The 27,863-nt window shown below is 47.9% G+C and overlaps 1 protein-coding gene across 5 annotated transcripts in view; it reads left to right on the forward strand.

Annotated features, from left to right (window-relative positions):
• Positions 1-27,863, forward strand: part of ZNF618 (zinc finger protein 618) — a 185,122-nt gene that overhangs the window by 130,143 nt on the left and 27,116 nt on the right. For 3 of the 5 annotated variants that reach the window (XM_060608917.3, XM_060608918.3, XM_060608919.3), the window contains 6 exons: positions 2,463-2,540; positions 3,158-3,196; positions 8,333-8,422; positions 9,334-9,369; positions 9,462-9,539; positions 16,907-16,996. In XM_060608917.3, coding sequence (XP_060464900.1) covers positions 2,463-2,540; positions 3,158-3,196; positions 8,333-8,422; positions 9,334-9,369; positions 9,462-9,539; positions 16,907-16,996 — 411 coding nt within the window. Of the gene's footprint in view, positions 1-2,462; positions 2,541-3,157; positions 3,197-8,332; positions 8,423-9,333; positions 9,370-9,461; positions 9,540-16,334; positions 16,395-16,906; positions 16,997-27,863 lie in introns of all 5 variants that reach the window. The other 2 variants (XM_060608915.3, XM_060608920.3) reach the window with 1 other exon arrangement.

The raw sequence follows: 27,863 nt of genomic DNA on the forward strand, positions 1-27,863 counted from the left end.
GTGACTCTGTGTGGTTTGAGATCCATGAGCAAGACTGCACAGATCCTCAGCTCCCTCTGTGGGTTGAGGGAAAACCCCACGAAGCCGGTTGGGACCTGGCCTGCTTGTGAACAGAATCAAGGGGGTTGGCAAGTGGGGGGACCCGTTGCAGCCTGCAGTTATTACACAGCTTGAAAAAGTCTTTAGGTCATTGACTGAAGTTGGAGAAACTGAGGCCCAGGGCTGTGGCAGGGCTGGGGCATAGAGACCTCACCTGGAAGCGGGTTAAGTCTGAACCAAGTCTTTCCTTGTCAGAGGCTGTGACCTCAGTCCTCTGGGGAGAGACTCCACCTTCCCTGGGGCACCTTTCGTCCATCTCCCCCTTTCCTTCCACCTCTTCTGTTCACTCCCCTGACCCAGGGTCCTGCACTGGGCCCACCACGTCCTGCACTTGACTGTGGTAACCCCATCACCCTGCCCGTCCCCTTGCCTAGTGGCCTGTCTGCTTCTTGGCAGACAGAGGGCGGCGATCACTCACACTCTCGCTCACGGCTGGGGCTCCGGTGCCGGGCATGTTTAAGATGCTCCATAAATTCTCAGTTGGTTGAAGGGAAACTGGCAGAAACTGTTGAAGAGTGGGTCATAGCCAGCCATAGGAGGGGAGTCAGGGTCATTATTACTCGGGGACAGATGAGAACAGCAGGACACTGTGAATTTATTGAGCCTCCCCATTGTGTGCCAATCACGGGGCTAAAAACGAAGAAATACACAACTGGATCTTTGCTCCACATATGTGTATTTTTCCCTGTGAGACCAGGGTAACACATAGAAAACCACTGGATGACAGACTGCTAAGTTCCATGCTGGTGTTGGGATGACAGCGTCCCCTTTAGTGACCCACAGGAGTGCGGTGGTGCGGCTGTCTGTGTGGCAGCCGGCTCACATGTAGTGTCTTACTAATCCTGACCTCAGTCATGAGGTGTAGGAATCTTCGTCTTGTGTTACAGGTGAGGCAGCTGAGGCTCGGACCAGAAGGGGGATGTGCCTGAGATCAGCTGTGGGGGGGGGGGTGGCGGAACAGAGCTGACAGTCTCCAAGCTCAGTGCTCTTATGACTTAATACCTGGAGTTTACACGTAAACAGGCCTCTGCCCCCGGGAGGGGCTGAAGACAATAGGAACTGGTGATGCCTGCACTCACCGAACATCTGGGCTCATGGCAGGAACACTTGAGGTTTCTTCAGTCTTCACTCGATGCTGTTGCATTGTCCACACCTTACCCAGGAGGACACTAAGGCTCAGCCAGCAGATGGTAGAGTGGAGATTCCTTCCCAGGCCTGCCTTACTCTAAAACCAGTGCTTCCCGTACCTCGTTGCTGGGAGTCAGAATCCCCTGAGGACCCTTTTGAAAAAGGCGGGTTCCTAGGCCCTTAGCCCCAGCCATTCCAGCGCACTTACCCCGGAGTGGGGCCAGGGCCTCTACTGGTGCGAGCTTCCTGGCCATTCTGTTGGGGAGGATGCGGCCTGAGCCCAGGTGCTAGCGGGCCTATGTGAGGGATTGGGCAGGGCCTCTGCTCGTGGGGCCCCTGCCAGGCTAGGTCTGAGGGGCTCTGCTTGGCTTCCTGCCATGGGCCTTTCCCGCGTGCTCCGTGTGGGTGGGCTCCACCTTGACCTGTCTGAAATGCCTGCTGGCACCTCGGCCGTTTCAGTCTACCCACTCCCGGGAAAAGGGCCCTGCGGAGGGCTGGAGTCAGGCAATCACGCCGTGTGGGTCTCCGCATGCCTGAGAGAACAAGAAAGCTGCTCCGCCTCCCGGTGTTCTGCGCTCTCCCCGGAGGGCACATCCGTGGGAGGGCTGGGCGCTTCCTAGGGGGATCGTGGGGCCACCCCTGTGAGGTGGGTACTTACAGCCCCTTGACACGTGAGCAGACTGAGGCTTAGTGTGTCTAAGGGAATTACCAAGGTCGTGGTGTGGGTAGATGGCAGAAGAGGGACAGAGACCAGATCCATGTGATTCGAAGACTGTCCTCTTAACCTCTGTCCCATCCCGGTAGGCAGCGGAGGTAGAAGTTACTTGAATGCGTGTTGATTTCCTCCCGTGGATGCCATTTATTCCTTATTCTGAAAGAACACTTTTATGTTCATTTCCTTTTTCCTCTCAAGGAGTAAGTATGAGAGTTGCCTTCTCCGCCTTACAGATTTGGAAACTGAGGCCCAGAGATGGAAGTGATTTGCCCAAGTTCACCTAGAGAGTTGGGGCAAAAACTTGTGAACGAGACCCTGGCCTCCCAACCTCCGGCTCAATGCTGTTTCTGCTGGTCCTTGTTGCCCCTTTGCCTGCCGGGGACGAGACAGCCCGTTGGATGACCCCTGACCCCTTGTCACAGAGTTCCTGCTGCTTGGGGACATCACTGCTGGTCCTGGGACCTCATGGTTGCACATGTTGGGTACCGACTGACCTGTCCCTTCCTTTTCTGTTGTCCAGGATCCTATGAGTGTGGAATCTGTGGCAAGAAGTACAAATATTATAACTGTTTCCAGACCCACGTACGGGCACACCGAGGTGAGTGGGGCAGGGCTGAGGGCCGCACCTCCCCGTTCTCTGTCTGGTGTTCTCCCTGGGCCCCCTTGGGGATGACCTCGGACCCCCCTCCCCCAGAGCTGCAGTCCTCTCCCTCTTTCTGCAGCAGGCGGGAGACCCAGGCGGACAGGAGAGGCCTCCTTAACTTGGGAGAGCACACAGGGCTGGCGGGGGGAGAGGGGACGGGAGGTCATGCCACCAGACTTCTGTCACCAGTGCCCCTGCCTGCCCCACGCGGGCCCGCTTCCTCCCAGGATGCTTCAGTGCCGCCTGGTGTGGCGGCCCCTGCAGGGAAGGTGCTCGCGGGTCCATCTGGTGTGCTCTTCGAGGCGGCCCCGGGAACGGGGACGGGGCGCTGTGGCCGTTACGAAGATGAGAGGGCTGAGGGGACGGGAGAGATGGTCCAGGAGGAAGGGCGCTGGGTCAGGGGGCACGGAGAAGGGCTGTGAGGCTGTGTGCGCTGCATCCTCAATGCGCAGAGAGCATCCTGGGCACACGGTGGTGGGTGGACCACCTGCCCTTGCTCTTCTCGCTCTTTTGGCACGGCACGGCCACGGGTCCAGTCCGCTCACTTCCCTCTCATTTTCTCTCTCTTATAGACACTGAAGCCACCTCAGGGGAGGGAGCCTCCCAAGGCAGTGAGTATTTCCCCTCGCTCTTGTCCCTCAGGACTGCCCTCTGGGAGTCCTGAACCACGTTGCTGTGGTTCAGGCTGTGGGGCCGGCCACAGGGTCTTTATGGAATTGTAGCAGCCTCAGAACAACCTTTCCCAAGGTGTGTCCCACGGCCCACATCCTAGGGCGGCAGATAGGTGTTCGATCAGCAAAGGGTTCTCTGGCCAGATAACCCGGGGCAGCCTTGGGTTCTGCTCAGATGAACACGTTTCTTTGCTGTGGACTTCTCGGGGCCCTTCACGGGCAGGCACTCACTTGCGGAACCCAGTGTATGCATCATCTCCTCCTCTGTTCTTTTGACTCCCAATTCCTGGATGGGCCTGGGGCTTCATGGCTGATGTTTGGGAAATGCTCCTTTGGAGAGTTATCTCGCGAACACCCACGGGCACTCGTCTCTGGGGTGTGCCATTCCAGCAGCGCCTGGGGAGCCACAGGGCCTCGCCAGCTGAGGACAGCGTTCTGCTTTGCTGTTCGTGGGCCCTGCTCGCCCTGCCCCCAGGTCTAAACCCACGGGCCTGGTAAGAAGCCAGATGAGTGTAGGCTGGGGCGGAACCTCCCCCCAGCCAACAAACCTGAGCTCCAGAACCCAGCAGTTCCCCTCCCAGGTGTATCCCAACCGAACTGTGTGCACGTGGCCACCAAAGGACGGCGACTCGGGTGTTCTTAGCAGCCGTGTTTGCAACAGTCCCACACTGGAAACCACCCCGAGTGCCCAGTGCTCGGAGTGGACAGATAAGTCGTGGCATGTTCACGTGAAGCAACGAGGGAGAAAGACGTAGAGCCACACGGATTACCCACAAACACCGTCAGCAAAAGAAGCCCGACACAGAGTTCCTCCTCTAACGTCTGTCCACGGGCAGTACAAGATCGGGAAAGTAATTCGTCCTGGAAGAAATCGTGAGCAGGGGTTTCTGGGTGCTCATGGCGCAGGTGATTTTGGTTTATGAAAATTGGAGGAGCTGAACAGGTTTCTGCATTGGGGTCAGCGGACCCTTCCATGGGGACCAGATAGTAAATATTTTAGACTTTGCAGGCCATGCATCTCTGTCGCCACCACGCAGCTATGCCACGCCGCATGAACATAGCCAGAGACAGACGGAAATGAATTTTTCACCAGAGCAGAGGGTGGGCAGCCCATAGTTCGTCAGCCTGTTCCTCCTGCCATAAAAGGTTTTTAAAAATAATAAACATGCCCGGGGCGCCCGGGTGGCTCAGTCTGTTAAGCCTCTGAGTCGTGGCTTAGGTTCAGGTCATGGTTCTCGCAGTTCGTGAGTTTGAGCCCCGCATCAGGCTCCACGATGACAGTGCGGAGCCTGCTTGGGATTCTTTCTCTCCCCCTCTCTCTCTGCCCCTCCCCTGCTTGCTCTCTCTGTGTCTCAAAATAAGTCAGCTTAAAAAAGTTATTTTTTTAAATTATAGACATGACCAAAAAAAGTCTAAAACAAAGCAGTTTGAGGAGGTGTATGAGCTAAAGCAGGGCCTTAATTGCACTGGGTCCAAAAAGCATTTCCCATCCATTCTCTCTTTGGATTCCCACAGCACGTGAGAGGCAGGCAGTGCTGAGGCTAAGCTTCCATTTTCCAGACATTCGAGGCTCAGGTACGTCAGACACCTGCCTGAGGGCCACGGCTAGGAGGTAGTGAATACTTGTCCCTCCTCTCCGAGCCCTGCCCCAGCCTGGCCCCTGGCTCCCTTCCTCTTCAAAAGCTTCCTTCTCTTCCGGCTCCCATGGTCTGCCTGTGGTCAGCCACACATTTAAAGATCTTCTCTATTTGTCTTTCCTTCCTTAGCTATTCTGGGCCCCTGGCCTCTCCGGCAGCCCCTCAATGATCCATTGTGTTCCATCTGGCTTCCGTGGTTCCCGGAGGCCCCCTGGCTGTTGAGGACTCTGTAGCCAAGGGTATTATTAGTCCTTCCATTACTTTTGCCTTCCTCCCGAGGGAGTTTTCTCCCCATGGCCACTGTGCTTTATTTTATTCTCAGTCCTGCACCCCTATCCTGACCCAAGCGAGCAGTGCCTGCTTAGAAAGCCTGGCATCCTCACAACACCAGCCTCGTGACAGGAGCCTGACTGTGGAGTCCTGGAGCCAAAAGCATCATGTTGAGAATACCAAGTGCAGCCTACCCATTTTGCAGATGGGGACAGTGAGTCCCAGAGAGAACTCATGCAGCTTGTTAGTAATGGAGGTGAGCATAGAAACCAGGCCTCATGCCTTCTAGTCCAGGGGTCTTTCATTTAGCTGTTAGAAAAATTATATCATCATAAATGGAGGCATATATGCGCTCACCTGTATCCTAACTAAGAAAAGAAAAGCTTAACTCCATGTCTACTTCTGTCACGGCCGTTACGTTGATTCCCTTTCCAAAACGATATTAGGCAACATTTACCAAGTATTTGTTGTCGGTTGGGCATTGTGCTCTGTTCATTTTTCATTACAACTCGGAGATGAAGGAACCGTCTCATTCCCATTTTGCAGATGAGAAGACCAAGGCGCTCAGGTTAGGGAGTGTGTCCAGCGTTAGTTGTGCTGATTGGCATCCGAGTCGGGTTGGAGTCATGCAGCCCCACTGCAGAGTCTGTCTCTCCAGATGGATTCGTGGTGCCCTTCCGGGAGACATTTCTGAGCTCCCTTGGAGGCTCTGAAAGTGTCGTTTCATTGACAGAAAATTATTTTGCCTTTCTTCCTGTGGGGATAACTCTTTGGTTCTCATCTACTCCTGTCTTAGGTAGGCCTGGCACTGTGGTCCCCACCTGCATTGAGAAGAGGTCGCGGTATGGGATTCGACAGAGCAGGGCGAAGGCGCGTCTCAGTGGCAGAAAGCTGGGGGTTCACCGTTTATTGGAGGTGGTAGGAGGGGCCATGTGAGCAGTTGTGAGACGAGTGTGGCCGGCAGCTGCGGAGTGCGACTGGCACTGGCCCGTATGGGAGAGGAATTTCTGGGGCGGGGCCCCATCTGGAACCAGCAGATCCTGGATGCCCTTGACTTCTCCACCTGCTCCCCAGTATCCAGCACTCAGAGAGGATTGTGGTCCAGATGGGACATGAAGAGGGGAGGTTATTGTCTAGGCTGGATGGGAACTTGAGCCAGGCTTGGAATCCTAGAATGGCCGGCCTGGGAGAGGCCCTGGGAATCAGCTCATTACTACCTTCCTGTCCCTTCACATTAGAGGGGAAAGAGCAGAAGGTGAATCCCGAGGTGGGGTCAGCCCTTGCTGGCAGTCTGGATGAGGCAGAGCAGGACCAGGCCTCTCCTCCTCTGCTCTCCACCTGCTCTCCCCCCACACCCCTCCACCGCCTGGCTGGTTCAGGTGTGGGCACAGAAATGGTAGGGCCTGGTGGGATGGTGGCATGCTGGGTCCCCAGACCCTCAGAGTGACTGTGTGTGCTGACGCTGTGTGCATCTCACTTGGGGGCCAGTTAGGCTCTGTGGCAGATGCCAGGGCACTTTGGGAGATGACAGGTGCAGTCTAAGAGGTGGGGGCAGAGGCAGGGAGATGGCCGATGTCATCTGTGCCCCTAAGTTCAGCTAAGCAGGGACCAGAACCTTCCCATAGAATTTCCTGGCATTGCAACATCGGGATGGAGGGAGCCTCCTCAATCCTGTATTTGAGTGCTGGGGAGCAGAAGGAGGGCCAGAAGGCTGGTGCCTCAGTCAGGAGCGGAAGGTGGGCTTATCCAGGCAGAGAGAGGCCATGTGCCCTGATTCAGCTATGGCATGGAACTGAGTGACTATTTGAATCTTGGCTATGCCTCGCCCCGCTGTGCAGCCTTGAGTAAGCCACTCTGTCTCCCTGTGCTGGACATAGTCCGGAAGGTGAGGTGGGCGGGTCATCCCGAGATCTGCCCAAGGAAGACACACAGGACGTCTGTGCTAGTGCGTGGGGAGAGCAATGTCCTAAGGGAGTCCCGCCCCAGAATTTGGATAGACCTAGGTAGGGATCATCCGAACTCTGGCCCTGTGTGCATTATCTATTGCTGTGGAACACACTGCCCCACAGCTGAGTGACTTAAACAAACATTGATTTATGGTCTCATGAGGCACGTGAGGCATTGGCCAGGACTGTGGTCTCCTCTCAAGGCCCAACCGGGGAAAGGCCCAACGTCCACACTCACGCACATGGCTGTTGGCAGGATCCTTCCCAAGTTGTTGGACCGAGGGTGTCACTTCCCCCCTGGCTGTTTACCAGAGGCTCCTGTGTGGCTCTCTCTCTGTGGCAGCTTACAACATGGCAGCTAGCAAGAGGCAGGCAGTGTGAGAGAGACAGAAGTCACGGGCTTTTGTAACCTAATCTCAGAAGTGACATCTTATCACTTCATTCCCTTCTCTTTATTAGAAGCAAGTCAACTAGATCTGGTTCAGACTCAAGGGGAAGAGATCATACAGGGGGTAAATGCCAGGAGGCCAGGGTCTTTGGGAAGCTGCCTACCACAGGCCCTCCTAACTGTGGGGCTTGGGACAGACAGGTCCCTTCTGAACCTCAGCCTACCTGTGTGTTAAATGGCTTACTTCTTGGGGCGCTTGGGTGGCTCAGCCGATTGAGCGTCCAACTTTGGCTTATGTCATGATCTCTCAGTCCCTGAGTTCAAGCCCCGCATCAGACTCTGTGCTGACAGCTCAGAGCCTGGAGCCTGCTTTGGATTCAGTGTCTCCCTCTCTCCCTCTCTGCTCTTCCCTGGCTCATGCTCTGTCTCTCTTTCTCTCTCAAAAATAAACAAACATTAAAAAAAAATTTTTTTTTTTTTAATGGCTTACTTCTTCCCCCTCAGTCACAAGAACCAATGGAGGAAAGACAGGAAGTGCCTGGTCTGGCACCTTGCACATGCAGAGCCTCGAGAAGGGAGGTGGGGTCAGGCCCTTTTCAGGTCTCAGCTCACAGAGTGGGATTGCGGGTTGGTTTGAAAGTCGCTTCAGCACCCTCCAGTCTCCTTGTGGAGAGGACCCCTAACGTCCCCGGCACTGATTCTCCGTGGCTCACCAGCTGGGGCTAGTCTGGGCTAGTCTCATGTTTGGGTCGTGAAGCCGATGAGCTGGCCCAAAGAAACCCCACCCGAGTGACCGAAGTCCTGGTAACTACACGTGTCTCTCTGTCCCCCGCAGACAATTTCAGGTACACATGTGACATCTGTGGGAAGAAGTACAAATACTACAGCTGCTTCCAAGAGCACCGGGACCTGCACGCGGTGGATGGTGAGTGAGGCCCCTCACTGCCGGGAAGTAGAGTCAGATAAAGAGGAGCACCCCCCCCCCCCACCGCCCCCAGGGCTGCTTGTCCCCCTGCCACCCCACCCACCAGCTGTCCCCGCCCTCCTCCCACCCAGAGGAAGGTCAGAGGGCAGTCAGACCAGGAGGGCAGTGACCGAACCCTGAGGATTCTGTGAGAGAGAAGGTCCCCGTCCTACTCCATACATACTTCTGATTAGGGTAACCCAAGTGAAATTGCATTTTGTAGGTCAAAATCCGTCGAATTTTAGCAATTTCATATCGATGCATTTTACAGTTTCATACTGAGTATTCACATGCTCTGATGAAATTAAACCAGTTTTTTAAAATGAATGATGGTATTTTAGTGTCTTCAGTTATAGAGTTAGAAATTGGAACAATAAATTTAGGTAATTTATTTTTAGAATCTCAATCCTAGAAATAGGGTCTTGGGCCTGGAAAGGATGGAGGGGGGCTCCCACTCCAGCCCCACATCCCCAGCCTGTCGCAGGCTGTGACAACCAGGCCCTGCCACTCACTCCCGCTGGCTTCCCTTTTCACATCGCCTCTTTTTTCCTACTGGTCTCTTCCTTTTTTTCTCCTGCCCTGGCCCCTCAAGTAGCTGTTGGCGACCCAGAAACAGGCCAGGCAGAAATTGCCCGCCTCTGGGTTGGACCCTAGCCCGTGGGGTGGATGGGGAATGGAGGCGCAGTCTGTGTCCCAGTTGGGATGTGCCCTCCTGTGGCCCCTGGTTTTCTGGGGCCTCCATGCTGGCCAGGGTAGGCTCTCCTGGGCCCCAGAGGCTGGGAGCGTTGGGCAGAGGCAGCCGTGGGCAGGGACTAACAGGCCTCCCGTTTGCTTCTTTCCTTCTGCGGCTGCTGCCTCCTGCCCGGGTGCAGTATTTAGTGTGGAAGGGGCCCCTGAGAATCGGGCAGGTAAGTCCTTGGTGGCTGCTTACTTCCCTGTGCCCGGCCGGACTCCCAAGACCTGGTTGCCAGGGCGCTAAGGGCTGTGTGTTCTCCCACAGACCCCTTCGACCAAGGTGTCGTGGCCACTGACGAAGTGAAGGAGGAACCCCCGGAACCGTTCCAGAAAATCGGGCCAAGTATGCGGGCCTCTCTCTGGGGTTGGGCTGGGCTGGGCCGGTGGGGGGAGACTGGCTGAGGGCTAAGTCTTGCCATTGGAAGAGGGTGACATCACTTACCCTGAAACAGTGGTGCTGGCCAGTGACCACTGACCTCCTTAGACCTCACTTTGCCCACCTGTCAAATGGGCCAGTCTTAGGACTTTAGCTTTTGAGGAGCAGCAGAACAGCACAGGGTCACGGTCAGGGCAGTGAAAGGAGCACATGCTTGGTGCCCTGGTAGTCTGTTAGCCGTCCTGAGCCTCGGCTCCTTACATGTCAATGAGGATGACATTTCCCCGAAGGTTTGTTGGGGGATTAAATGAGATCGTGAATGTAAATCACCTATTAGCACAGTGCCTGGTACATAGTAGGTGCTCGGAAAATAACTTGTCATCTGAAGGGGTTCCTCAGCAAATGAAGCTGTCCAGGGGAGCCACATGTAGACACTCTGTCCTTGTCCCAAGTAAACCCCTGAGGGCGGGGGTCACACAGTGGCCTGCCTGTTCTCGGCATACTTGGCGTTGAGTGTGGTGGGGACACAGCAGTGGGCGGGGCATTTGTGGCCCTGCCCTTGGGTACAGGGAGGGGGCAGTGGGTCAGTAGCAGATAGTTCCAGCATAATCTGAAGTGCAAGGAGCCATGGGGGCTGGCGCAGTACCTGGCCAGCCGCGGGAATCCTGGAGGCTTCTGCTTGGGGACGAGGGTGGGGAATGAGCTCTTGCGTCATAGGCGGAAGTGGGAGAGCAGCGCCTGTTCTGGGAATTGAAAGGCAAATCAATTCTGAGTTGAAGTCTTGAGAGAGAGCCTTGAATGCCAGAGGAAGGCATCTAGACTTCATTCTGAGGGACAAGGAGCCAGAGAGTTTACCACATGGGGAAGGGACTTGATCGGATTTGCACTTTAGGAAGACTATTTTGGCTATTTCTAGAAGAATGGATTGCGTAGAGTCTCACGAGTGAGAGGGGTCTGGCCCAGCCCTTCAGGAATTCACATTCCCCTTCCTTGCTTACCACCCAACAGGAAAAGGCCTTTGTCGACTCTGCCTCACTACAATAAGGATTGAAGGTAGCTTGCAGAATAGACACACAGACACTAAATGAAAGGATGAGGAAATCCAAGGCAAGGAAAGTCGAGGAGCTAAAGCAGGGAAGCTGGGGATGCTCTTCAAAGGGTGGAGCTTGGCCCTGACCCTTGGAAGCTGTTGGTCCGGTCCCCATCCTGTTTCTCCGTCCTTCCTCCTCCGTGGTAGAGGATGAGCCTGCTTTGTCTTAACTCTTAAAGCACTCCAGAAACGGGAGAGGCAGCAGTATTTGCGAAGCGGTTAGCGTAGCGCTTGTCATGTGTTTACCGTGCATATGACACGTTTTCTTTTTCCCTCAGAAAATGATGAAACCCTCAACACTGAAACTGCTATAAGTTAAACCGTGGGGAAACCTACATGGGAATCAGACACGTTCTATGATGGACATTCATAGACAGATACAGGACGGGGACAGCGGGGTCTGTGACCTGCCACGTTAGTACTGTCTGCCAGCCGCCCCGGGGTAGCACTGCCCTTCTGTCTGCAGCATCATAATTATGAAAGTAGAATTGGAATCCGGCCCACATTTGAATGCTGCCATCTCCAATTTACCAGCTACTTTATCCCCCTTCTGAGTGTCCTTTGACTCATCTGTAAGCTGGGGACAAGAGCGTCTATCTGTTCTGTAAGGCTGTTGGAGGATGCCTGCAGGAAGTGTTTGGCCCAGCACCTGGCTTGCATCCAGGGCTTAACACACGAGTGGTGTTGTCGAGAGACGGCCGATTGTAAGAGCTTTAGAGCACCCCATCTATGAACCCCAGCTCTACGTTTAATACCTGCGTGAGGGCGTACATGCTCTATAATCTCCCTAATCTACGCTTTCCTTAACTCGAGAATGGGGTGGTGACAGTTCTTTCAGGATTGTCGTGGAGATGAGATGAGGTTATGTTTGCACAGGAATTAGCGTAGTCTTTTAGGCACACACGGAAGGCATTAGTAAATAAGTGGTACCTGTTACCCAGGAAGGTACAGAACTAGATGGAACTTGTTCTGTAGATCAGTAACTGAGTCAGACAGACGGCCGGTGGAATTGTCACACACCATAAGCAGTTGGGAATTGCACTGAGCAAAGGGAACTGGGTTTGGCTCCCTGAATGCTCCCAGCTTGACGTTATGGAGCGGAGATTGCTAAAATAGTGTGACCATCTCCCGTCACCACTCAGGAGCTGCCTTATGAGGTAAGAACGCTGCTGCTTGGGCTTCAAGCAGCCCAAGGCCACAGAACTCTAAAAATGAGAAGGCATAGAGTGAGAGGAGCCATGAGAGGCACACCGCACCACCAATAGAGTTTTGTTGGTCTGGGAAGAGGAGAGACCCTGAAGCAGTGCATGCTGGGAAGTACACCTTCCATATCCGCATCATCTGAGCAAATTGGAGAATTAGGGAGGAAGAAGCTGGAGCCATGACAGAGCAGAGGAATCCTTCTAGAAAGAGAGAGTTTGTCCTAGGGGCCTTGCATGTCAGCTGCTCTCCTGCTGCAGATCTGAGAAATAACTACCATGGCACTGGTCTCCCATGCTCATGACTACGATGATAATGGGAGGGTCAAGGACAGTTCACTCATGTCTATCGAAAACAGTAAGTCTGAATTCATCTGCAGTTTACTTGATTTTTTAAAAATGTGGATAGGGAAGAGTAACTTGAAAAATTTTTTAAATTAAAAAAAAACCCCAAACCATGAATCTGTGAAAATTCCACAGAATTTAGGAGACTCTGAGGACAAGCATACCTCTGAAGATGACCCTACTACAAAATCTAGAAGAACATTCTGTGACAACCATAATCAAGTATAAGAAAATATGATTTACCTCACTCTCCTTGGGCTGTCCTAGCAAAATACCCGACTGGATGGCTTCAGCAAATTTATTTTCTCACGGTTCTGGAAGCTAGAAGTCCAGGATCAGAGTGCCAGCCTGGTCAGGTTCTGGTGAGAACCCTCTTCCTGGCTCACAGATGGCCACCTTCTGTCTGTGCCCTCACATGATGGGAGACCAGTGGAAGCAAGCTCCCTGGTGTCTCTTGTAATAAGGGCACCAATCCAGTCATGAGGGCCCCACCTTCATGACCTCATCTCAACCCAGTTACCTCCCACAGGCCCTGTCTCCAAACACCATCACCTGGGGAGGTGGGGCGTCAGCAATTGAATTTGGGGAGCTAGGGGGACACAGTTCAGTCCACAGCATGACCCGTGTGAAAGAGGATCCTGAAGTGTGGTGACAGAGCAGCAGGATAGAACGAAGAGGCAGAGAGAAAAGAATGACGTAAAGGACTACAGAGAAACAGAATAGAAGCGCAGAATTAAAACCTACAGTATAGATAGTAAAGAGCAGAATTGATCTGCAGAAATGGAATTAGTTATGGGGATGAGAAATCTGAACGGATCAAGATAACCAGGGGAAAGGAAAACAAGCTAAATACAGAGCGTGGAGAGCCAGTTTCAGATAATTAGTGGTGTTGTACCGGTGGGACAGAAGCAATACTCCAAAGATACAATAGAAGAAAATTTTGCTAAAGGAAGACCTGTGTGTGCAGATTTAAGGGCTCATTGTATTTCAGGTGATGACAGATGATTGTGGTGTAACCTGTCTCCATGTAAAGAGACCCATAACTAAATAGATCTTAGTGATTTTTTAAACTGTAAATATAAAGAAAAAATACACAGGCATCTAGACATAAGAAAAGCCAGGTGTTATCCAAGATGAACCCAGGGGGGACTTGCCTCAGACTTGGGTACGGTACTAAATGTCCGAAGACGACACTACGTTTTGAAGGGAAAAGGTTGTAATCTTAACAATTTTGTATCTAGACAGCTTAAAATTTAGGAGTAAAGGGGAAAGTGAGGGCCCCCAAACCCACTATTTCTCCTATGTACCCATCTTCAGAAAATTTAAAAAACACACTCCAGGGAACTAAGCACATTGAAGAGTCCATTGTCAGGAATGAAGTCCTAGCTCAGGAGGACTGGTGGTAAATGGTCAAACCAGATAAGCTAGAAGCTAAGTTTAAAATGTTGGACTCTGATTATAAAATTGAATGCAAAGGACAAAGATCATTGTAAAATACTAAAAATGAATTTTAAAAACATGAGAAGGAAGGAATAGGTGAAGGATACAGTAGAGGTAGGTTAAACCAGCCCTTCCCATGGTGTGGGCCCTAGACCAGCAGCAGCAGCATCTCATAGAAGTTTATTAGAAATGTAAATTCTTGGGGCGCCTGGTGGCTCAGTCGGTTAAGTGTTCTACTTCAGCTCAGGTCATGATCTCGTGGTTGGTGGTTTTGAGCCCTGTGTCAGGCCCTGTGCTGACAGCTCAGAGCCTGGAGCCTGCTTTGGATTCTGTGTCTCCCTGTCTCTCTGCCCCTCTCCCGCTTGTGCTCTCTCTCTCTCTCTCTCTCTCCCTCTCAAAAATAAATAAGCATTAAAAAAAATTTTTTTAATGTAAATTCTTAGGCTCCACCCCCAAGCCACGGATTCAGAATCTCTGGGGTGGAGCCCAGCAATCTGTGTTGTAACCATCTTTCCAGATGATTCTTAAACATGCAAAAGTGTGAGAAGCATGGAGTTAAACTGCCTTTCTCAATGGTAATAGACTTGAAATTACCATTTTCTGCTTAACTGTAACAGACAGATGTATCTTACATGCTATGTAAAACAAAGGAGAATATTGGAAAATAATGGAATATTGGAGAATAATGGAAAGGCAGAGAGAAGATTTCATTCATCAAACAACTGAAACAAAGGAAACCAGAAAAGGTGGAGCACGAAAAAAAAGAAAACATAAAACACGTAAAACCAAGTCAATTATGGCTTTAAATAAAAGCAAATGGCATAATCTCTTTCATTAGAAGACAGAGATTCTCAGGTTAATTTGAAATAATGGTTTATTAGCAACACACTTAGTTAATTCCTCATCTTTTGTCTTTCTCAGGGAACTCGCTCTTGCTTCCTTAACTAAATTGAGTTCCCTGTTAGGATTTTCATAGCACTGTAAGTGTCTCCTTTAAGAGCCCCTCTTGTGGTTGCAGTGTTAAGTTTGTGTGATTATTTGATTTTTCTGTCTCCTTTCCCAGACTGTAAGCTCCTTGAAGGCAGGAACCATGACTGCTTTTGCTCATCATTTTCGGCTGACATTTAGCAAAGTATCTTTTTAATGAATTTTCCCAAGACAGTTTAGGGAAGTGTTTTCAGGCACATGCAGACAAGTAGAAAGAAAGATCCTAGAAAGTAACTATTTGGAATGAATGTCCATCAAACTAATACAAGAGTATAATTAGAAGTGTGAGCAGTGGTTCTTAAACTTTCCTCTGCATCACAGTTTTCTAGGGGGACTGTTAAAACACAGATTGCTAGATCCCATTCCTAGAATTTTGCTTTCAGTGTCTTGGATAAGTCTCAGAGAATATGCATTTCTAACAGTTTGACAGACGATACCGGTGCTGCTGGCTCAGGGACCACCCTTTGAGAAGCACCGTGTTAGAAAATCGTGTAATGTTAGTTAGTTAACACTGACAGTTTTGATTTCGTGAGGCTTAAATGCGGCAGACAACATCACATCTAAAAATACAAAATACATTTAGGAATATGACAAAATGGAAAGGTTGATCATGACCGTCTTGGAGAGAGCAGGTAGACAAACGGGATCATGTAGGGCTTGAATAATATAATTAATACGGTTGATCTAACTAACAACTTCGAAGCCTGTAAATAGCAAATCGTCTATCTTTTCTGGTGTTCATGAATCAGTTATAAAAGTTATTTATGAAAAAGTTTAAATCTGTATTGAGAGAGAAAGACCACAAACAATTTTAAAAAATTGAGAAAAAATAATTGTGACATATAGAGCAAAATGTTGATGTCCTTAATCTGCAGAGTTCTTAGCCATTAAAAAAATGTAAATACGCCTATGGAAACATTGGCTGTAAACTCAAATGGGAAAGTCACGAAAGAAAAACTACAGTTAATTAAACATGAAAAATAGTCAATTTCCTTAGAACTCAAAACAAATGGAAAATAAAACCAGCAGTGCAATAGAATTCTCCCTATAAGGCACAGCTTTCTGATTGGGATAAAAATTGGCCCAACCTTTTGATATGTACTTGGTGCTGTGGTTATCAAAAGCCTTAAAAATGCATGCCCGCAATTTATCCTGAGGAAATAATGATGAAAGATTATGCACAATAATCTTTACTTTGCAACGATGTGACAAATGATGAGCAAATGTGCAAACATTTCTACAAAGATGTGGATCGCTGCATTTTTTTTTTTTTTTTTTTTTTGGTAAGGGAAAAAAATTTGAAACGATCTGAACATCCCCTGGTGCAGGAGACTGGCTCAGCAGATTTCAAAGTCCAGAGGGAACCATACAGCCAATAAATGCAGTAGGGATCGATGTTTATTGATTGAGCAAGATGTCCACAAAGTATCGTCGATTGAATACACCAGGTTACAAAGAGGATACGGATCAGGGCTGGCTAATTCAAGGCCCACCGGAGCTAGACAGCTGATGTCAGGGAGAGGAGCCCGCTCCGGAGGAGATGGGAGTGAGGGGTGGGCCCCGGGGGCGGATGGCAAGGTTGCACACTCCACCCCAGGGGGCAGCTGCTGCTCTTTGTTTGGGGGCGACAGATGATTGAAATTTCTCGTACTCTTTAAGTTTTGTATTTGTATTTATCAGTATTTTATAATTTTCCCCCAGTGAACAATATTACATCAGAAATTTTTAAGAAGAAAGAAGTTAGGCAGTGCCCAAAGAGAGGTAAAGATAAAGTCTGGTGGGGCCTGAGAGGAAGACGTGACCCCTTCTGCCGGGGGGGTGGGGGTGCTTGGGGGCGGGGAAGGTCTTGGAGATGAGGGGACCCAAGCATGGCCATCGCAGAAGGGCTGAGCGAGAGGTTGGCACTGGTCACCACACATTTCCTGAGCACCAGGGTCTAGGGGGGGAGTGTGGACGGAGAAACGGCGTGTGCCAGGTACTGTTCTAAGCACTTGACGTATAAATTTAATCCTCACAGCAATCCTACAAGGTGGTCCAATTATTACCCCCGTTTTATAGATAGGAAAACTGAGGCACAGAGAGGTTAAGAGATTTGCCCAAGGTCTCACGGCTGGACATGGAGGAGGAGCTGGGAGCTGAACCCAGGCAGGCTGACTCCAGTGGGCTCTGTTGTAGTTGGTCCCAGGATGAGGGGAGCCGGAGGGGAGGGAGCATGCTGCTGCTGCTTGCTGGGGGTCATGTGCCCATTCCCACACTTGCCTCTCCTTGGACAGAAACTGGCAATTACACCTGTGAATTCTGCGGAAAGCAGTACAAGTACTACACGCCCTACCAGGAGCACGTGGCCTTACACGCCCCCATCAGTGAGTACCTTCTCTGGTTGGGGCCTGGAGGAGTTGGAGGGAGGGGTGGGCCAGCCACAGGCCGAGGCTTTGCCAGGGCAGGGTGAATGTACAGGTGGGCTTGGCCTGGGGCAGCCTCTAGGTGTCCAGGCCTGACCTGGGCCACCTTACCGCAGTAGCTGGATTAGCTGGGAAAGCCCCACCCTTCAGCCAGGAAAGCCTGAGTCTCCCTCGGTAGACTCAGGGTGGGCATCATTCATCCAAGTCCTCCAGCGGCCCCACCCCTAAGCACCTCTGAATCCTGTGGTTCCTGAGACCCCCACTCCGGAGCCAGTGACCCGTGATACAGCTTCAGTCCGAACCAACGCATGGCCTAATCCAGGCTAGGCGATGGCCAACTAGACAGGACAGTTCCGTTTTTGCCCTTGGTGGTGGAAAAGGTAAAAAGGGGGAAGGGATGCTAAGTTGAGACTGAGAAGCCCTGGGTTTAATCAGCTGGGTTGCAGGGTTGCGTGACCTTGGGCGGGCCCCATCCTGTTTCTGGCCCTCAATCTCTCCCTTCTCCCTTGGCCTGGGAGGAAGAGAGTTCTAAGGGCCCTTCCATTGAGACAGCCCAGCCTTCCGCTCTCCTGATACCACTGATTGACTTCCCAGCTTCCCTCCTGGATGTCAGAGGGGGCTCCATCCTTAGATCCCCAGATATGTGGGCTAGGAGGAGATGAGAGATTTAGGCTAGATCCAACAGAGGATTAGTTTGCTGAGGTTGAAACAGCCCCTCCAGTGGGCTTTGGATCTAGAGATTTGGGTGCCGATGGGTTCTGTGTAGAATTAGGGGCTGAACTGGATGGCTTCATCAGGTGGTACCCAGGGCTAGGGCTTGAGGACCCTGGGTCTGGTGAGAGTATCCAGAAGGATCTGTGCTCACTGCAGAGGAAGTCCTTACAAATGGATTCATCTGATGATCCTCTTTGGTGCCTGGCTGCTTTCACTTAGCATAATGTCTGTAAGACACATACACGTTGTATGTATCAGTTGTTCTTTCTTTTTTTTACTGCTGAGCAGTATTCCATTGTATGAAAATACCCCTGTTTAGCCATTTGCTTGTTCATTTCAGTTGTTTCCCATTTTAGGCTCTTATGACTGAACCTGCTATGAAAGTGTTTGTAGGAGGCTTTTTGGGGACATATGTGTTTATTTTTCATGGGTAAAATACCAAGGAGTAAACTTGCTAGGTCATAGGGGAGAGTGTGTTTACCTTTTTAAGAACTTACACACCATTTTCCAAAATGGCTGTAGCATCTTACGCTCCCACCAGCCACATATGGGAGTTCCACTTCCTCCACATTCTTGCCAGAGTTTGTAGGCGATGGGCTGTTTAATGCTAGCTGTTCTGGTGAGTGCTTACTGGTCATTGTGGTGTTAATTTGTATTTCCTTGATGACCAATGATGTTGAGCACGCTTTCATCTGCATATTGGCCATGTGTGTATTTTACTCTGGAGATTGTCTAAAGTCTTTTGCCCATTTTGTGGTTGGGTTGTTTGTATTACTAAATTGTAAGGGTTCTTGGGGCACCTGGGTGGCTCAGTCAGTTGGGCGGCTGACTACAGCTCAGATTGTGATCTCGCGGTCTATGAGTTCGAGCCCCCCGTTGGGCTCTGTCCTGAGAGCTCAGAGCCTGGAGCCTGCTTCAGATTCTGTGTCTTCCTCTCTCTCTGCCCCTTCCCTGCTTGCTCTCTTTGTCTCTCTCTGTCTCTCTGTCTCTCTCTCTCAAAAAATAATAAACAATAAAAATTTTTTTTTAAATTGTAAGAGTTCTTTATACATTGTAGAGCCAGGTCTTGTATCAGGTATATGTACTATGAATATTTTCTTGCAGTCTTCAACATGCCTTTTGATTTTCATACAGTATCTTTCGATGAGTGGTTTTTAATTTTTATAAAGTCTAATTTACCAATTTTTTCTCTGGCTAGTGATTTCTGGGTCCTACCCAGAATATCTTAAATACCTCAAGATTGTGAGGATATTCTCCTTAATTATCTTTTGGAAGCTTTAAAATTTTAGCCTTTGCATTTAGGTCTGTGATCTTTTCAAGTTAACTTTTGTGAATGGTGAGAGGCAGGAGTTGAGATTAATTTTATCCCATACAGATATCTGGTGGTTCCATCATTTGTTAAAAGGATTGTCCTTTCCCCCATTGCATTGCACTGAATTGACAATCAGTTGAAAGCATAAATATGTGTCAGTTTATTTCTGTTCTGTCGATTTATTTATCTATGTTTATGCCAATATGGTCTCATTTACTGGAGTTCTATAGCCTTAAATTCAGGTACTCTCGGATTTTCGACTTTGCTCTTTTTAAAGAATATTTGTCAATTTTAGGAACTTTGCTCTTCCATATAAATGTTAGGGGAATTTCTGATTCCCAATTTCTACCAAAAAATCCAACTGGGATTCTGTTTAGGATTACTCTGAATCTACAGACCAATTTAGAGAGAATAGACATCATCATAATATTGGCAATTCCAATCCATGAATATGGTATATCTCTCCATGTATTTAGGTCTTTTTCTCTCAGCAATAGTTTGTATTTTTCAAAGTAGAGATCTTGTACATATTTCATGAAATTATCTCTAAGTACTTCATGTTTTTTGACACTATTATGATTTTCAGTTTTCCAATTATTTATTGCTATTACATAAAGACATAATTTTTGTATATTGAATTTGTATCTTGCAGTTTTACTAAATTCACTTACTAGTTCTAATAACATTTTTATGAGTTTCTTCGGATTTTCTGTATACATACTGATGTCATTTACTAATAAATAACTTTGCTTCTTTCCAGTCTGTATTTTTTTGTTGTTTCACTATACTGGTTAGGATCTTCCAGTGCAGTGTTGAGTATAAAACTTCAGTGAGTATTTCTGCCTTTTTCATAATCATAAGGTTCAGTTTTTCATCATTAAGGACGATCATTTTCATTATTAAGTATTATATTAGCTGAAGTAGGTTTTTATAAATGCCCTTTATTAGTTGAAGTTACCTCTTATTCCTAGTTTACTGAACTCTTCTGTCATAAATAGGTGTTTTATGTTTTTTTCTGTACCTGTTGAGATGATTCTATGATTCTCATCTTTTATTCTGATAATGTGTATTACATGGATTGATTTATTGTCATTGTTCTTAAATAAGTCACAATGCCTATACTTTATTAAAACACATTAAGAGTATCAGAAAGTCCAACTCTGAAATGAACTGAAGAAACTTAAAATGTTGGAATGTGTCCTCTTTGTTTGGAGAGTGATTTTCTTCTTTGAAACTTATTTTTCTTGGAAAGGCATCTGAATTATTTTAAGACCTGGGGTAGTTTGTAGAGTTATTTGATCTCAAGAACATATTTTCTGATCACTCCTATCTAAAACTCCCTAGGATTTCACCTGGTTTTTAATATCACTCCCACAACTGATTTCTCAAGGATAGGGAGCTACAATCCTAGAATTAGCAGAGCCCCATGTTCAATCAGTGGTTTGATGATGATGATCATCATAATCAAGAAAATAAAATTCTTCTGGTGAAGTTTTTTTAAACAATATTGAGGCATATTGTTACACAATACAGTGCCTGTATTTAATTTTTTTTAACATTTATTTATTTTTGAGAGACAGAGGCAGAGCATGAGCAGGGGAGGCAAAGAGAGAGATACAGAATCTGAAGGAGGATCCAGGCTCTGAGTTGTTTGTTAGCACAGAACCCAACACGGGGCTTGAACCCACGAACTGCGAGACCATGACCTGAGCTGAAGTCGGACGCTCAACCGACTGAGCCAACCAGGCACCCCTAAAGTGCCTGTATTTAAAGTGTACGGTTTGATAAGTTTTGACCTATGTATGCACTCACAAAACCATCACTGCAGTTAAGATAACGAGCATATCATCACCCCTAAAGGTTTTTTGTGCTTTTGTATAATCCCTTACTCACCACTTTCCCATTCCCAGGCAAACACTGATTTTCTTTCTGTTACTATAGATTAATTTGCATTTTCTAGCATATTGCATATGTGGCATCTTAGAGTATGTACCCTTTTTATGTGTGGGGGGAGGGTCTGGCTTCTCTCACTCACCATGGATTGTTTTAAGATTCATCCATGGTTACATGTTATCAGTAGTTCATTCCCTTTAATTGATGAGTAGTAGCTTTCCATTGGATAGATGTAGATACCACAGTTTCCTTTATTCACTTACGGATGGACATTTGGGTTGTTTTTAGTTTAGAGCTAATACAAATAAAGCTTCTCAACATTGGTGTACATGTCCTTGTATGGACAAATGTGTTCATTAATCTTGAATAAATACCTAGGAGTGGAATAGCTGGATCATATGATACGTGTGTATTTAACTTTTAAGAAAGAACCCAGCTGTTTTTCAAAGTGGTTATGCCATTTACATTCCAACCAGTAGTGTACATTTCTTTTTTGTAATGTCCTGGTCTCAGCTGGGTGTCAAGGTAAAACTGGCCTCTTAGAATGAGTTGGAAAGAATATTCCCTGAGTGTAGTGTCACTTAGGTTAAGCTGGTTAATAATCAAATCTCTACACCTTTTCAGGCTTTAGAAAAAAAAAATACACTTGTTCTATCTAGTACTGAGAGACAGACATTAAAATCTGCAACTGTAATTGTGGATATGCTGTGTCTCCCTTTAGTTCTGTCAGTTTTTGATTCATGTGTTTTGAAACCTTGCTTTTAGGTGCACACACTTGGGACCATTATGTTTTGACGACCCTTTAAAAATTGTTCAGTACCTTTATTTATTTCTTAATTTCTTTTTTTTTTTTTTTTTTTTTTTTATTAAATTTTTTTTTTTCAACATTTATTTATTTTTGGGACAGAGAGAGACAGAGCATGAACGGGGGAGGGGCAGAGAGAGAGGGAGACACAGAATCGGAAACAGGCTCCAGGCTCTGAGCCATCAGCCCAGAGCCTGACGCGGGGCTCGAACTCACGGACTGCGAGATCGTGACCTGGCTGAAGTCGGACGCCCAACCGACTGCGCCACCCAGGCACCCCTATTTCTTAATTTCTTTAACAGGTAATACCTGTTGTGCTGAAATCTACTTTATCGGTTATTGATATAGCTGCTGCAGCTTGCTTAGAATTAGTGTTTGCATGGTGTATTTCTTTCGATCTTTTTGTTTTAATGTTTCTGTGTCTTTCTATTTGAAGTATGTACATATAATTGGTTCTCACTCTTTTCTCTAGTCTGACAATCCCTGCCTTTTAAATGAAGTGTTTAATCCATTTACATTTAATATTACATATGGATATGGTTGGATTTTTGTATTTTGTAGTTCATATTTTTTACATTTTTTATATTTTGCCCTATATTTTTTTCTAGTTGTCCCATCTCTTCTTTACTGTTCATTTTTTCTTCTTTTCTTGCCTTCTTTAATATTAATCAAGAACTTCCAAAAAAATTTCCTTTGTTAGCTTTCTAGCTGTACCCCCTTTTTCTTTAGTGGTTCCTCTGTGGTTTATAATACACATCTTTAATGTATTACAATCTATCATAAATTTAATTCATAACATCACACGTAATGTAAGAACCTTATAACAGTGTACTTCTATTTACTACTCTCCTGTCCTTTATGTTCTTACCATACATCTATGTCTACATAAGTTATAAGCCCAATAATTTTTTTTTTTGCTTTAAACAGTCTGTTATTTGTTAATTAAGAAATGAGAAAATGCCTTTTATATTTTCTAACATATTTACCATTTCCTGTGCTTTTCCTTCCTTTGTATAATAAATCTGAATTCCATCTATAATCATTTTCCCTTATTCCCTGAAGAACTTCCTTTAACATTTTTTCTATTGTAGGTCTGTTGGGGAAAGATTCTCTTACTTGAAGATGTTTTTATTTTACCTGTTTCTTTCAATGGATGTTTTCTCTGGATATGAAATTCTAGGTTGAGATTTTTTTTTTTTTCCAGCACTTTAAAAGTGTCACTCTTTTATCTTCTGGTTTATGTTTCTGGTGACAAGTCAGAGATCATTCTGATTGTGATTCTATATTTAATGTGTCTTTTTGTCTGGGTGCTTTTATTTATTTTTTTTAACGTTTATTTATTTTTGAGACAGAGACAGAGCATGAACGGGGGAGGGGCAGAGAGAGAGGGAGACACACAATCGGAAGCAGGCTCCAGGCTCTGAGCCATCAGCCCAGAGCCCAACGCAGGGCTCGAACTCACGGACCGCGAGATCATGACCTGAGCTGAAGCCGGACACTCAACCGACTGAGCCACCCAGGCGCCCCTGTCTGGGTGCTTTTAAATATATCTACATATTACTGGGGTTTTTTTTTTATCAGTTTGATTATGGCGTGTAGTTTTCTTTGTGTTTATCCTGTTTGGGGTTCACTGAATTTTTTGAATCAGTGGGTTTATATTTTTCATCAAATTTGGAAAATTTCAGCCATTATTTCTTCAAATATATTTTCTTAAATTTTTATTTTAGAGAGAGATTGAGCATGAGTCAGAGAAAGGGACAGAAGGAGAGAGAAAGAGAATGCTAAGCAGGCTCCACACTGAGTGTGGAGCTTGACACAAGGGCTTGATCGAGCCCATCATCCTGGGATCATGACCTGAGCCTAAATTAAATCGGACACTCAACTGCTGAGCCACCCAGGTGCCCCTCTGCAAATATTCTTATTACTCAATCTCTCTTTCCTCTGTTGTTGAGATTTTGTTTACATATATGTTAAACTGTTTGGTGATGAAGGTCTGTTCGGCTTACTATCCCTGTTTTCCCTTCGAGCTTCAATTTGGATAGTTTCTAGTATCCTGTCTTCAAGTTCACTGATCTTTTCTTCTCTAGTGTGCAGTCTGTCTTATTAGAAAATCATCAAGCGAATTTATCATTTCAGCTATCCTAGTTTTTCATCTCTGTAATTTCCATTTGGTTCCTTTTTATATCATGTCTTTTCTCATTATGTTCATATTATCCTTTAAATCTTTGAGCATATTTATGAAAGCTGTTGAAAGGTCCTTGTCCACAAATTCCATCATTCCTGTCATTTCTGTATGTTTCTGTTGATTGGTATTTTTCTCTTGAGTATTTAGTCACATTTTCCTGCTTTGCCTCACAAGTAATTTTTTATTCTGTGCTGCACATTGTGATATTTGTTGAGCATCTGGATTTTGTTATCTTTCTTTGAAAGGTGTTAAATTTTGTTCTGGCAGGCAGTTAATTTACTTACAGATCAGCTTCATACTTCAAAGGCTTGTGTGTAAACTGTTAGGGTGGGTCTAGAGTGTTCTTATTCTAGGGTTAGAGTAATCCTAAGGCCTGACCTTTCTGGGTTTCAACTAAATGCTTGAGGTGTTCAGCAAGGTCTGTCTGCTCTGGCAGGTGGGAACTCAGACGTCTCCTACTCTCGTGAGACTTCTGAATCTGTTCTCGGCTCACTCCCCCCCTAGAAGCTGTTACTTTCCAGGCTGTGCAGAGGTTCATTCTGTACAAATCAGTTTGGCACCCATCAGACGCTTTAAGAGGCCCCTCTGCATATTTCTGGAGGTCTTTTTTTTTTTTAATTCATCCCTTTTTGTTATTCTGTCCTGCCAATTCCAGCCATTGTCAGAATCCCTGAACCCTGATCACTGTCTCCTCTGTTCACCCAGACTGCAGTGCCTTCTTTGGGCTCCACCCCTGTGCTGTGGTCCAGAAGGTCTCCAGGCAGAGACTGGAGTGATCTCACATCAGGTCTTCTGTCGTAAATCACGACCCCGCACTGCCTACTGTTCAGCGTCTGAAAACTGTTGTTTTATGTATTTTGTCCAGCTTTATAGTTGAAGGAGGACAACTAGCCCTACACCACGTAGTCCATCACGGCCGGAAGTGTAAGTTCTCTGGTTCTGTCTCGAAGACGGAAATCCCTGAGAAAGTGTTTCCAACCTAGACTCCTTTTGCACCACATCGTCCGTTCATTCCCGCCTCCGGCCGTTGAGCATGCTCTTCCCATTTGCCTCAAATGCATCTTCACCCTCCTCTGCCTGGTGAAGGTTTCAGGGAGACCACCTGGTCTATGTGGTTACTTTTCTCGAATCCTTACATTCTCTGAATCTTTTTGTTCCCATTGAATTTTTCATTTTACAGAAAGGGGAGACCACCGTGCTGTTATTTTTAAATATCTCCTATATATAAACATCTCACGTGTGTTCTTCATAAGGGCAGTCAGCCAGTCTGTCTGAAGCTCTTTGTTCTTTTCCCAGTGAGGGCTCAGGTAGGAATTCCAGCCTGATAACATTCCATGTGAGAAGGTCAACAGATGGAGCAAACTGCTGAGTGAAATGAATTAGGAGTGTGGGAAGTTCATCCTGCTTGGTCCGTACCTGCTGTGTGACTCTGGAGTGGTGCCTATACCTCTCTGAGCTCCGTGTGCCCATCTGCCTTAGATAGACCCCTGTGGCCAACCGGAGGGTAACACATGAGGTAGCTTCTCATGTCCCCTCCTGGGCATCCCATCTTTGTTGTGGTCTGTTGAAGTGTGGTTCTGAGTTTTGCTTTTCTGGACATTGAGGCATTGGTTCTCTGATTCCATAATACCTCTTGAGCACTTCCTGTGTATCAGGGAATGTGCCTGGTCCTGAGTACATGGTTGGGCCTAACTGGCAGACTCTGTCCTCACAGAGCATTCAGGCTAATGGGGAAAGAGACCCCAACCAAAAGACCACAGCATGTGTCATTATCATAGGTGGTGATCAGTTCTTAGAAGGGAAGTGGACGGGGGACTGAAAATGACCAGGCGAGGTGTCAGGGACAGTTACGAGAGGAAGTGATGCTCATGTGGAAGTATGCAGGACCAGCACTAGTTACCCAGGCAAAAATTGGAGGGAAGATCATTCCAGGCAGAGGAAATAGCATGTGCAAAGGCCATGAGGCTTGGAAGACACAGAGAGTGTCCTAGAATGGGAAAACAAGAGATGAGCAGGTCCCAGGCCTGAAGATTTATTATATCATGTGCTTCGTGGGTGTCCCTGAGCTCCCTGCCACAGGGAACGAGGGGTCTCTCACACAAATGGCCAGGATTTTGACATCAGGAATTGTAGACCATGGAAAGGTCTGATCAGAGGGTCTCCTAGAAACAGTCCTTCAGGGTACAGTCTGGGGCCTAAGAAAGAAAGCAAGTGTATTGCTCAGAAATTCTCTGTTCCTTGTGTCCAGGTTCCCAGCATGTGTGGGTTGAGGCCAAAGGGGACCACATGGCCTTGTGCAGAGGCCTCCTTAAGTAGCTGGCAAACATGAGCTCCTGTGCCATCCTGGCATGGACTTCCTATGCCACTGTAAACTTATTAAACATTCTGGGTCTCAGTTTCCTTATTCCTAAAAAGTGCGAGTAACAGCTGTTCACATTTGAAGAGCTCTCATTTACCATTCAAGGTACTTCTGTGATTTTGTGTGTTCTTGGATCCTCTCAAAATCCCTGTGAGGCTGGTCGCACAGAGGTGGGTGTCTCACTTTTATTGGTGGACATAAGGGGAACAGGTGGGGTACAAAGGCCAAGAGAGAGCAAGTAAAGAGTCCCAAGACCTCAGAGGCCAAAGGTGAGGGACCTGGGATCCAGAGGGGGCTTCACTTTGCTCCATACTTAGTCCCCAAACTGCTTCAGGGAGTTAGTAGGGAACTCAGAGATATGACTCTGGACACATGCCATGGAGTCTGATGTGTACGTTGTTTGGGAATCGTGAGATGAGCTGCTCTTTTGATTGGACTCTGGGACCTCCAAGGTCCTTGACTCCAAAAGGGAGAGAGAGAAGGAGGAAACATAAAGAAGTGTCGTTCCCCACCCACACCTCTGTTTGGGATTAAGGAAGCCAGACTCTGGAGAATGGGAGTGCAGAGAGTGGACAGACCTGTGTCCTCTGCGGGCTGCGGCCTTGGGGACTCCTCCTCGGACAGGCAGGTGAGGGCCTGCTTTAGGGGGCTGTGACTGGAGGGTCCCCCAGCTCCTGGCATGTGGCCACCACTGAATGAAGGAGGAGGTGACCCTCCAAGGGGGCAGCCTCCATCCTCTGAGCTCGTCTCAGTGTCTCAGGGTGGTGAATGAAGCACCGAAGCCTGGCTTCCCTTGTGACCTTGGGTAAAGTCCTGCTTCCTGCTTCTCTGGGCCTGGGCTTCCTCATCTGTGCCAGGAATGGCCGACAGTGGAGGCCCAGGAAGTGCCTTTTTATTTTTTGGCTCTGAAAGCAGTGGGTGGAGTGGCTGAAGCCCAGGATGGATGGATACTGTCCTGCGGGCAGGGGTATAATGAAGCCCCTCCTGCACCCCCAGATGCAGGGGGGCGGTGACAGCGGCCTTCTTGGGAAGCTCTGCTGTGGCTGGGATGTTGTGTGTACCAGTTCCTGTGAGATCTATGAGCCCCCTGGCCAGCACCAAAGCAGTCCCTTCCCATGCTGCCTGGTCCCCTTTTCACCTTCGGAGGAAGAGTTGCAGTTGAGTGAGCAGACCCCCCCGCCCCCGTTCCTGTCCGTTTTAAATGTGGGGGTGTGGCCAGGTTCAGGGCTTGGCCACCTGGTAGTGTATGGCCCCGGGCAGTGCGAAGGAGGCAGACCATTGCCCGCCCAGGACGGCCAGGGCAGTCGTGGAGGCCACCGAGGGGTCAGCCCCCGGTTCTCAGTGACTCCAGCTCCTGCAGAGAATTCAGGTGAGGGAGGCAGGGGTTCTGGGAAATGGTGACCCAGACTTCCCAAAACACCACCAGGGAACTGCTGCACGCACTTGAATTAAAGCGGCAGCGTGCACTTAAGCGGTGTCCCCAAGACAACAATACCGTCAGTGCCCAGGAGGCACCACAGAGCCTCTTCCCCTAAAATCCTGAGGCGACATTGAGCCCCT

This window comes from Panthera onca, chromosome D4 (assembly GCF_046562875.1).
Source record: "Panthera onca isolate mPanOnc1 chromosome D4, mPanOnc1 haplotype 2, whole genome shotgun sequence".
Classification (NCBI taxonomy): domain Eukaryota; kingdom Metazoa; phylum Chordata; class Mammalia; order Carnivora; family Felidae; genus Panthera; species Panthera onca.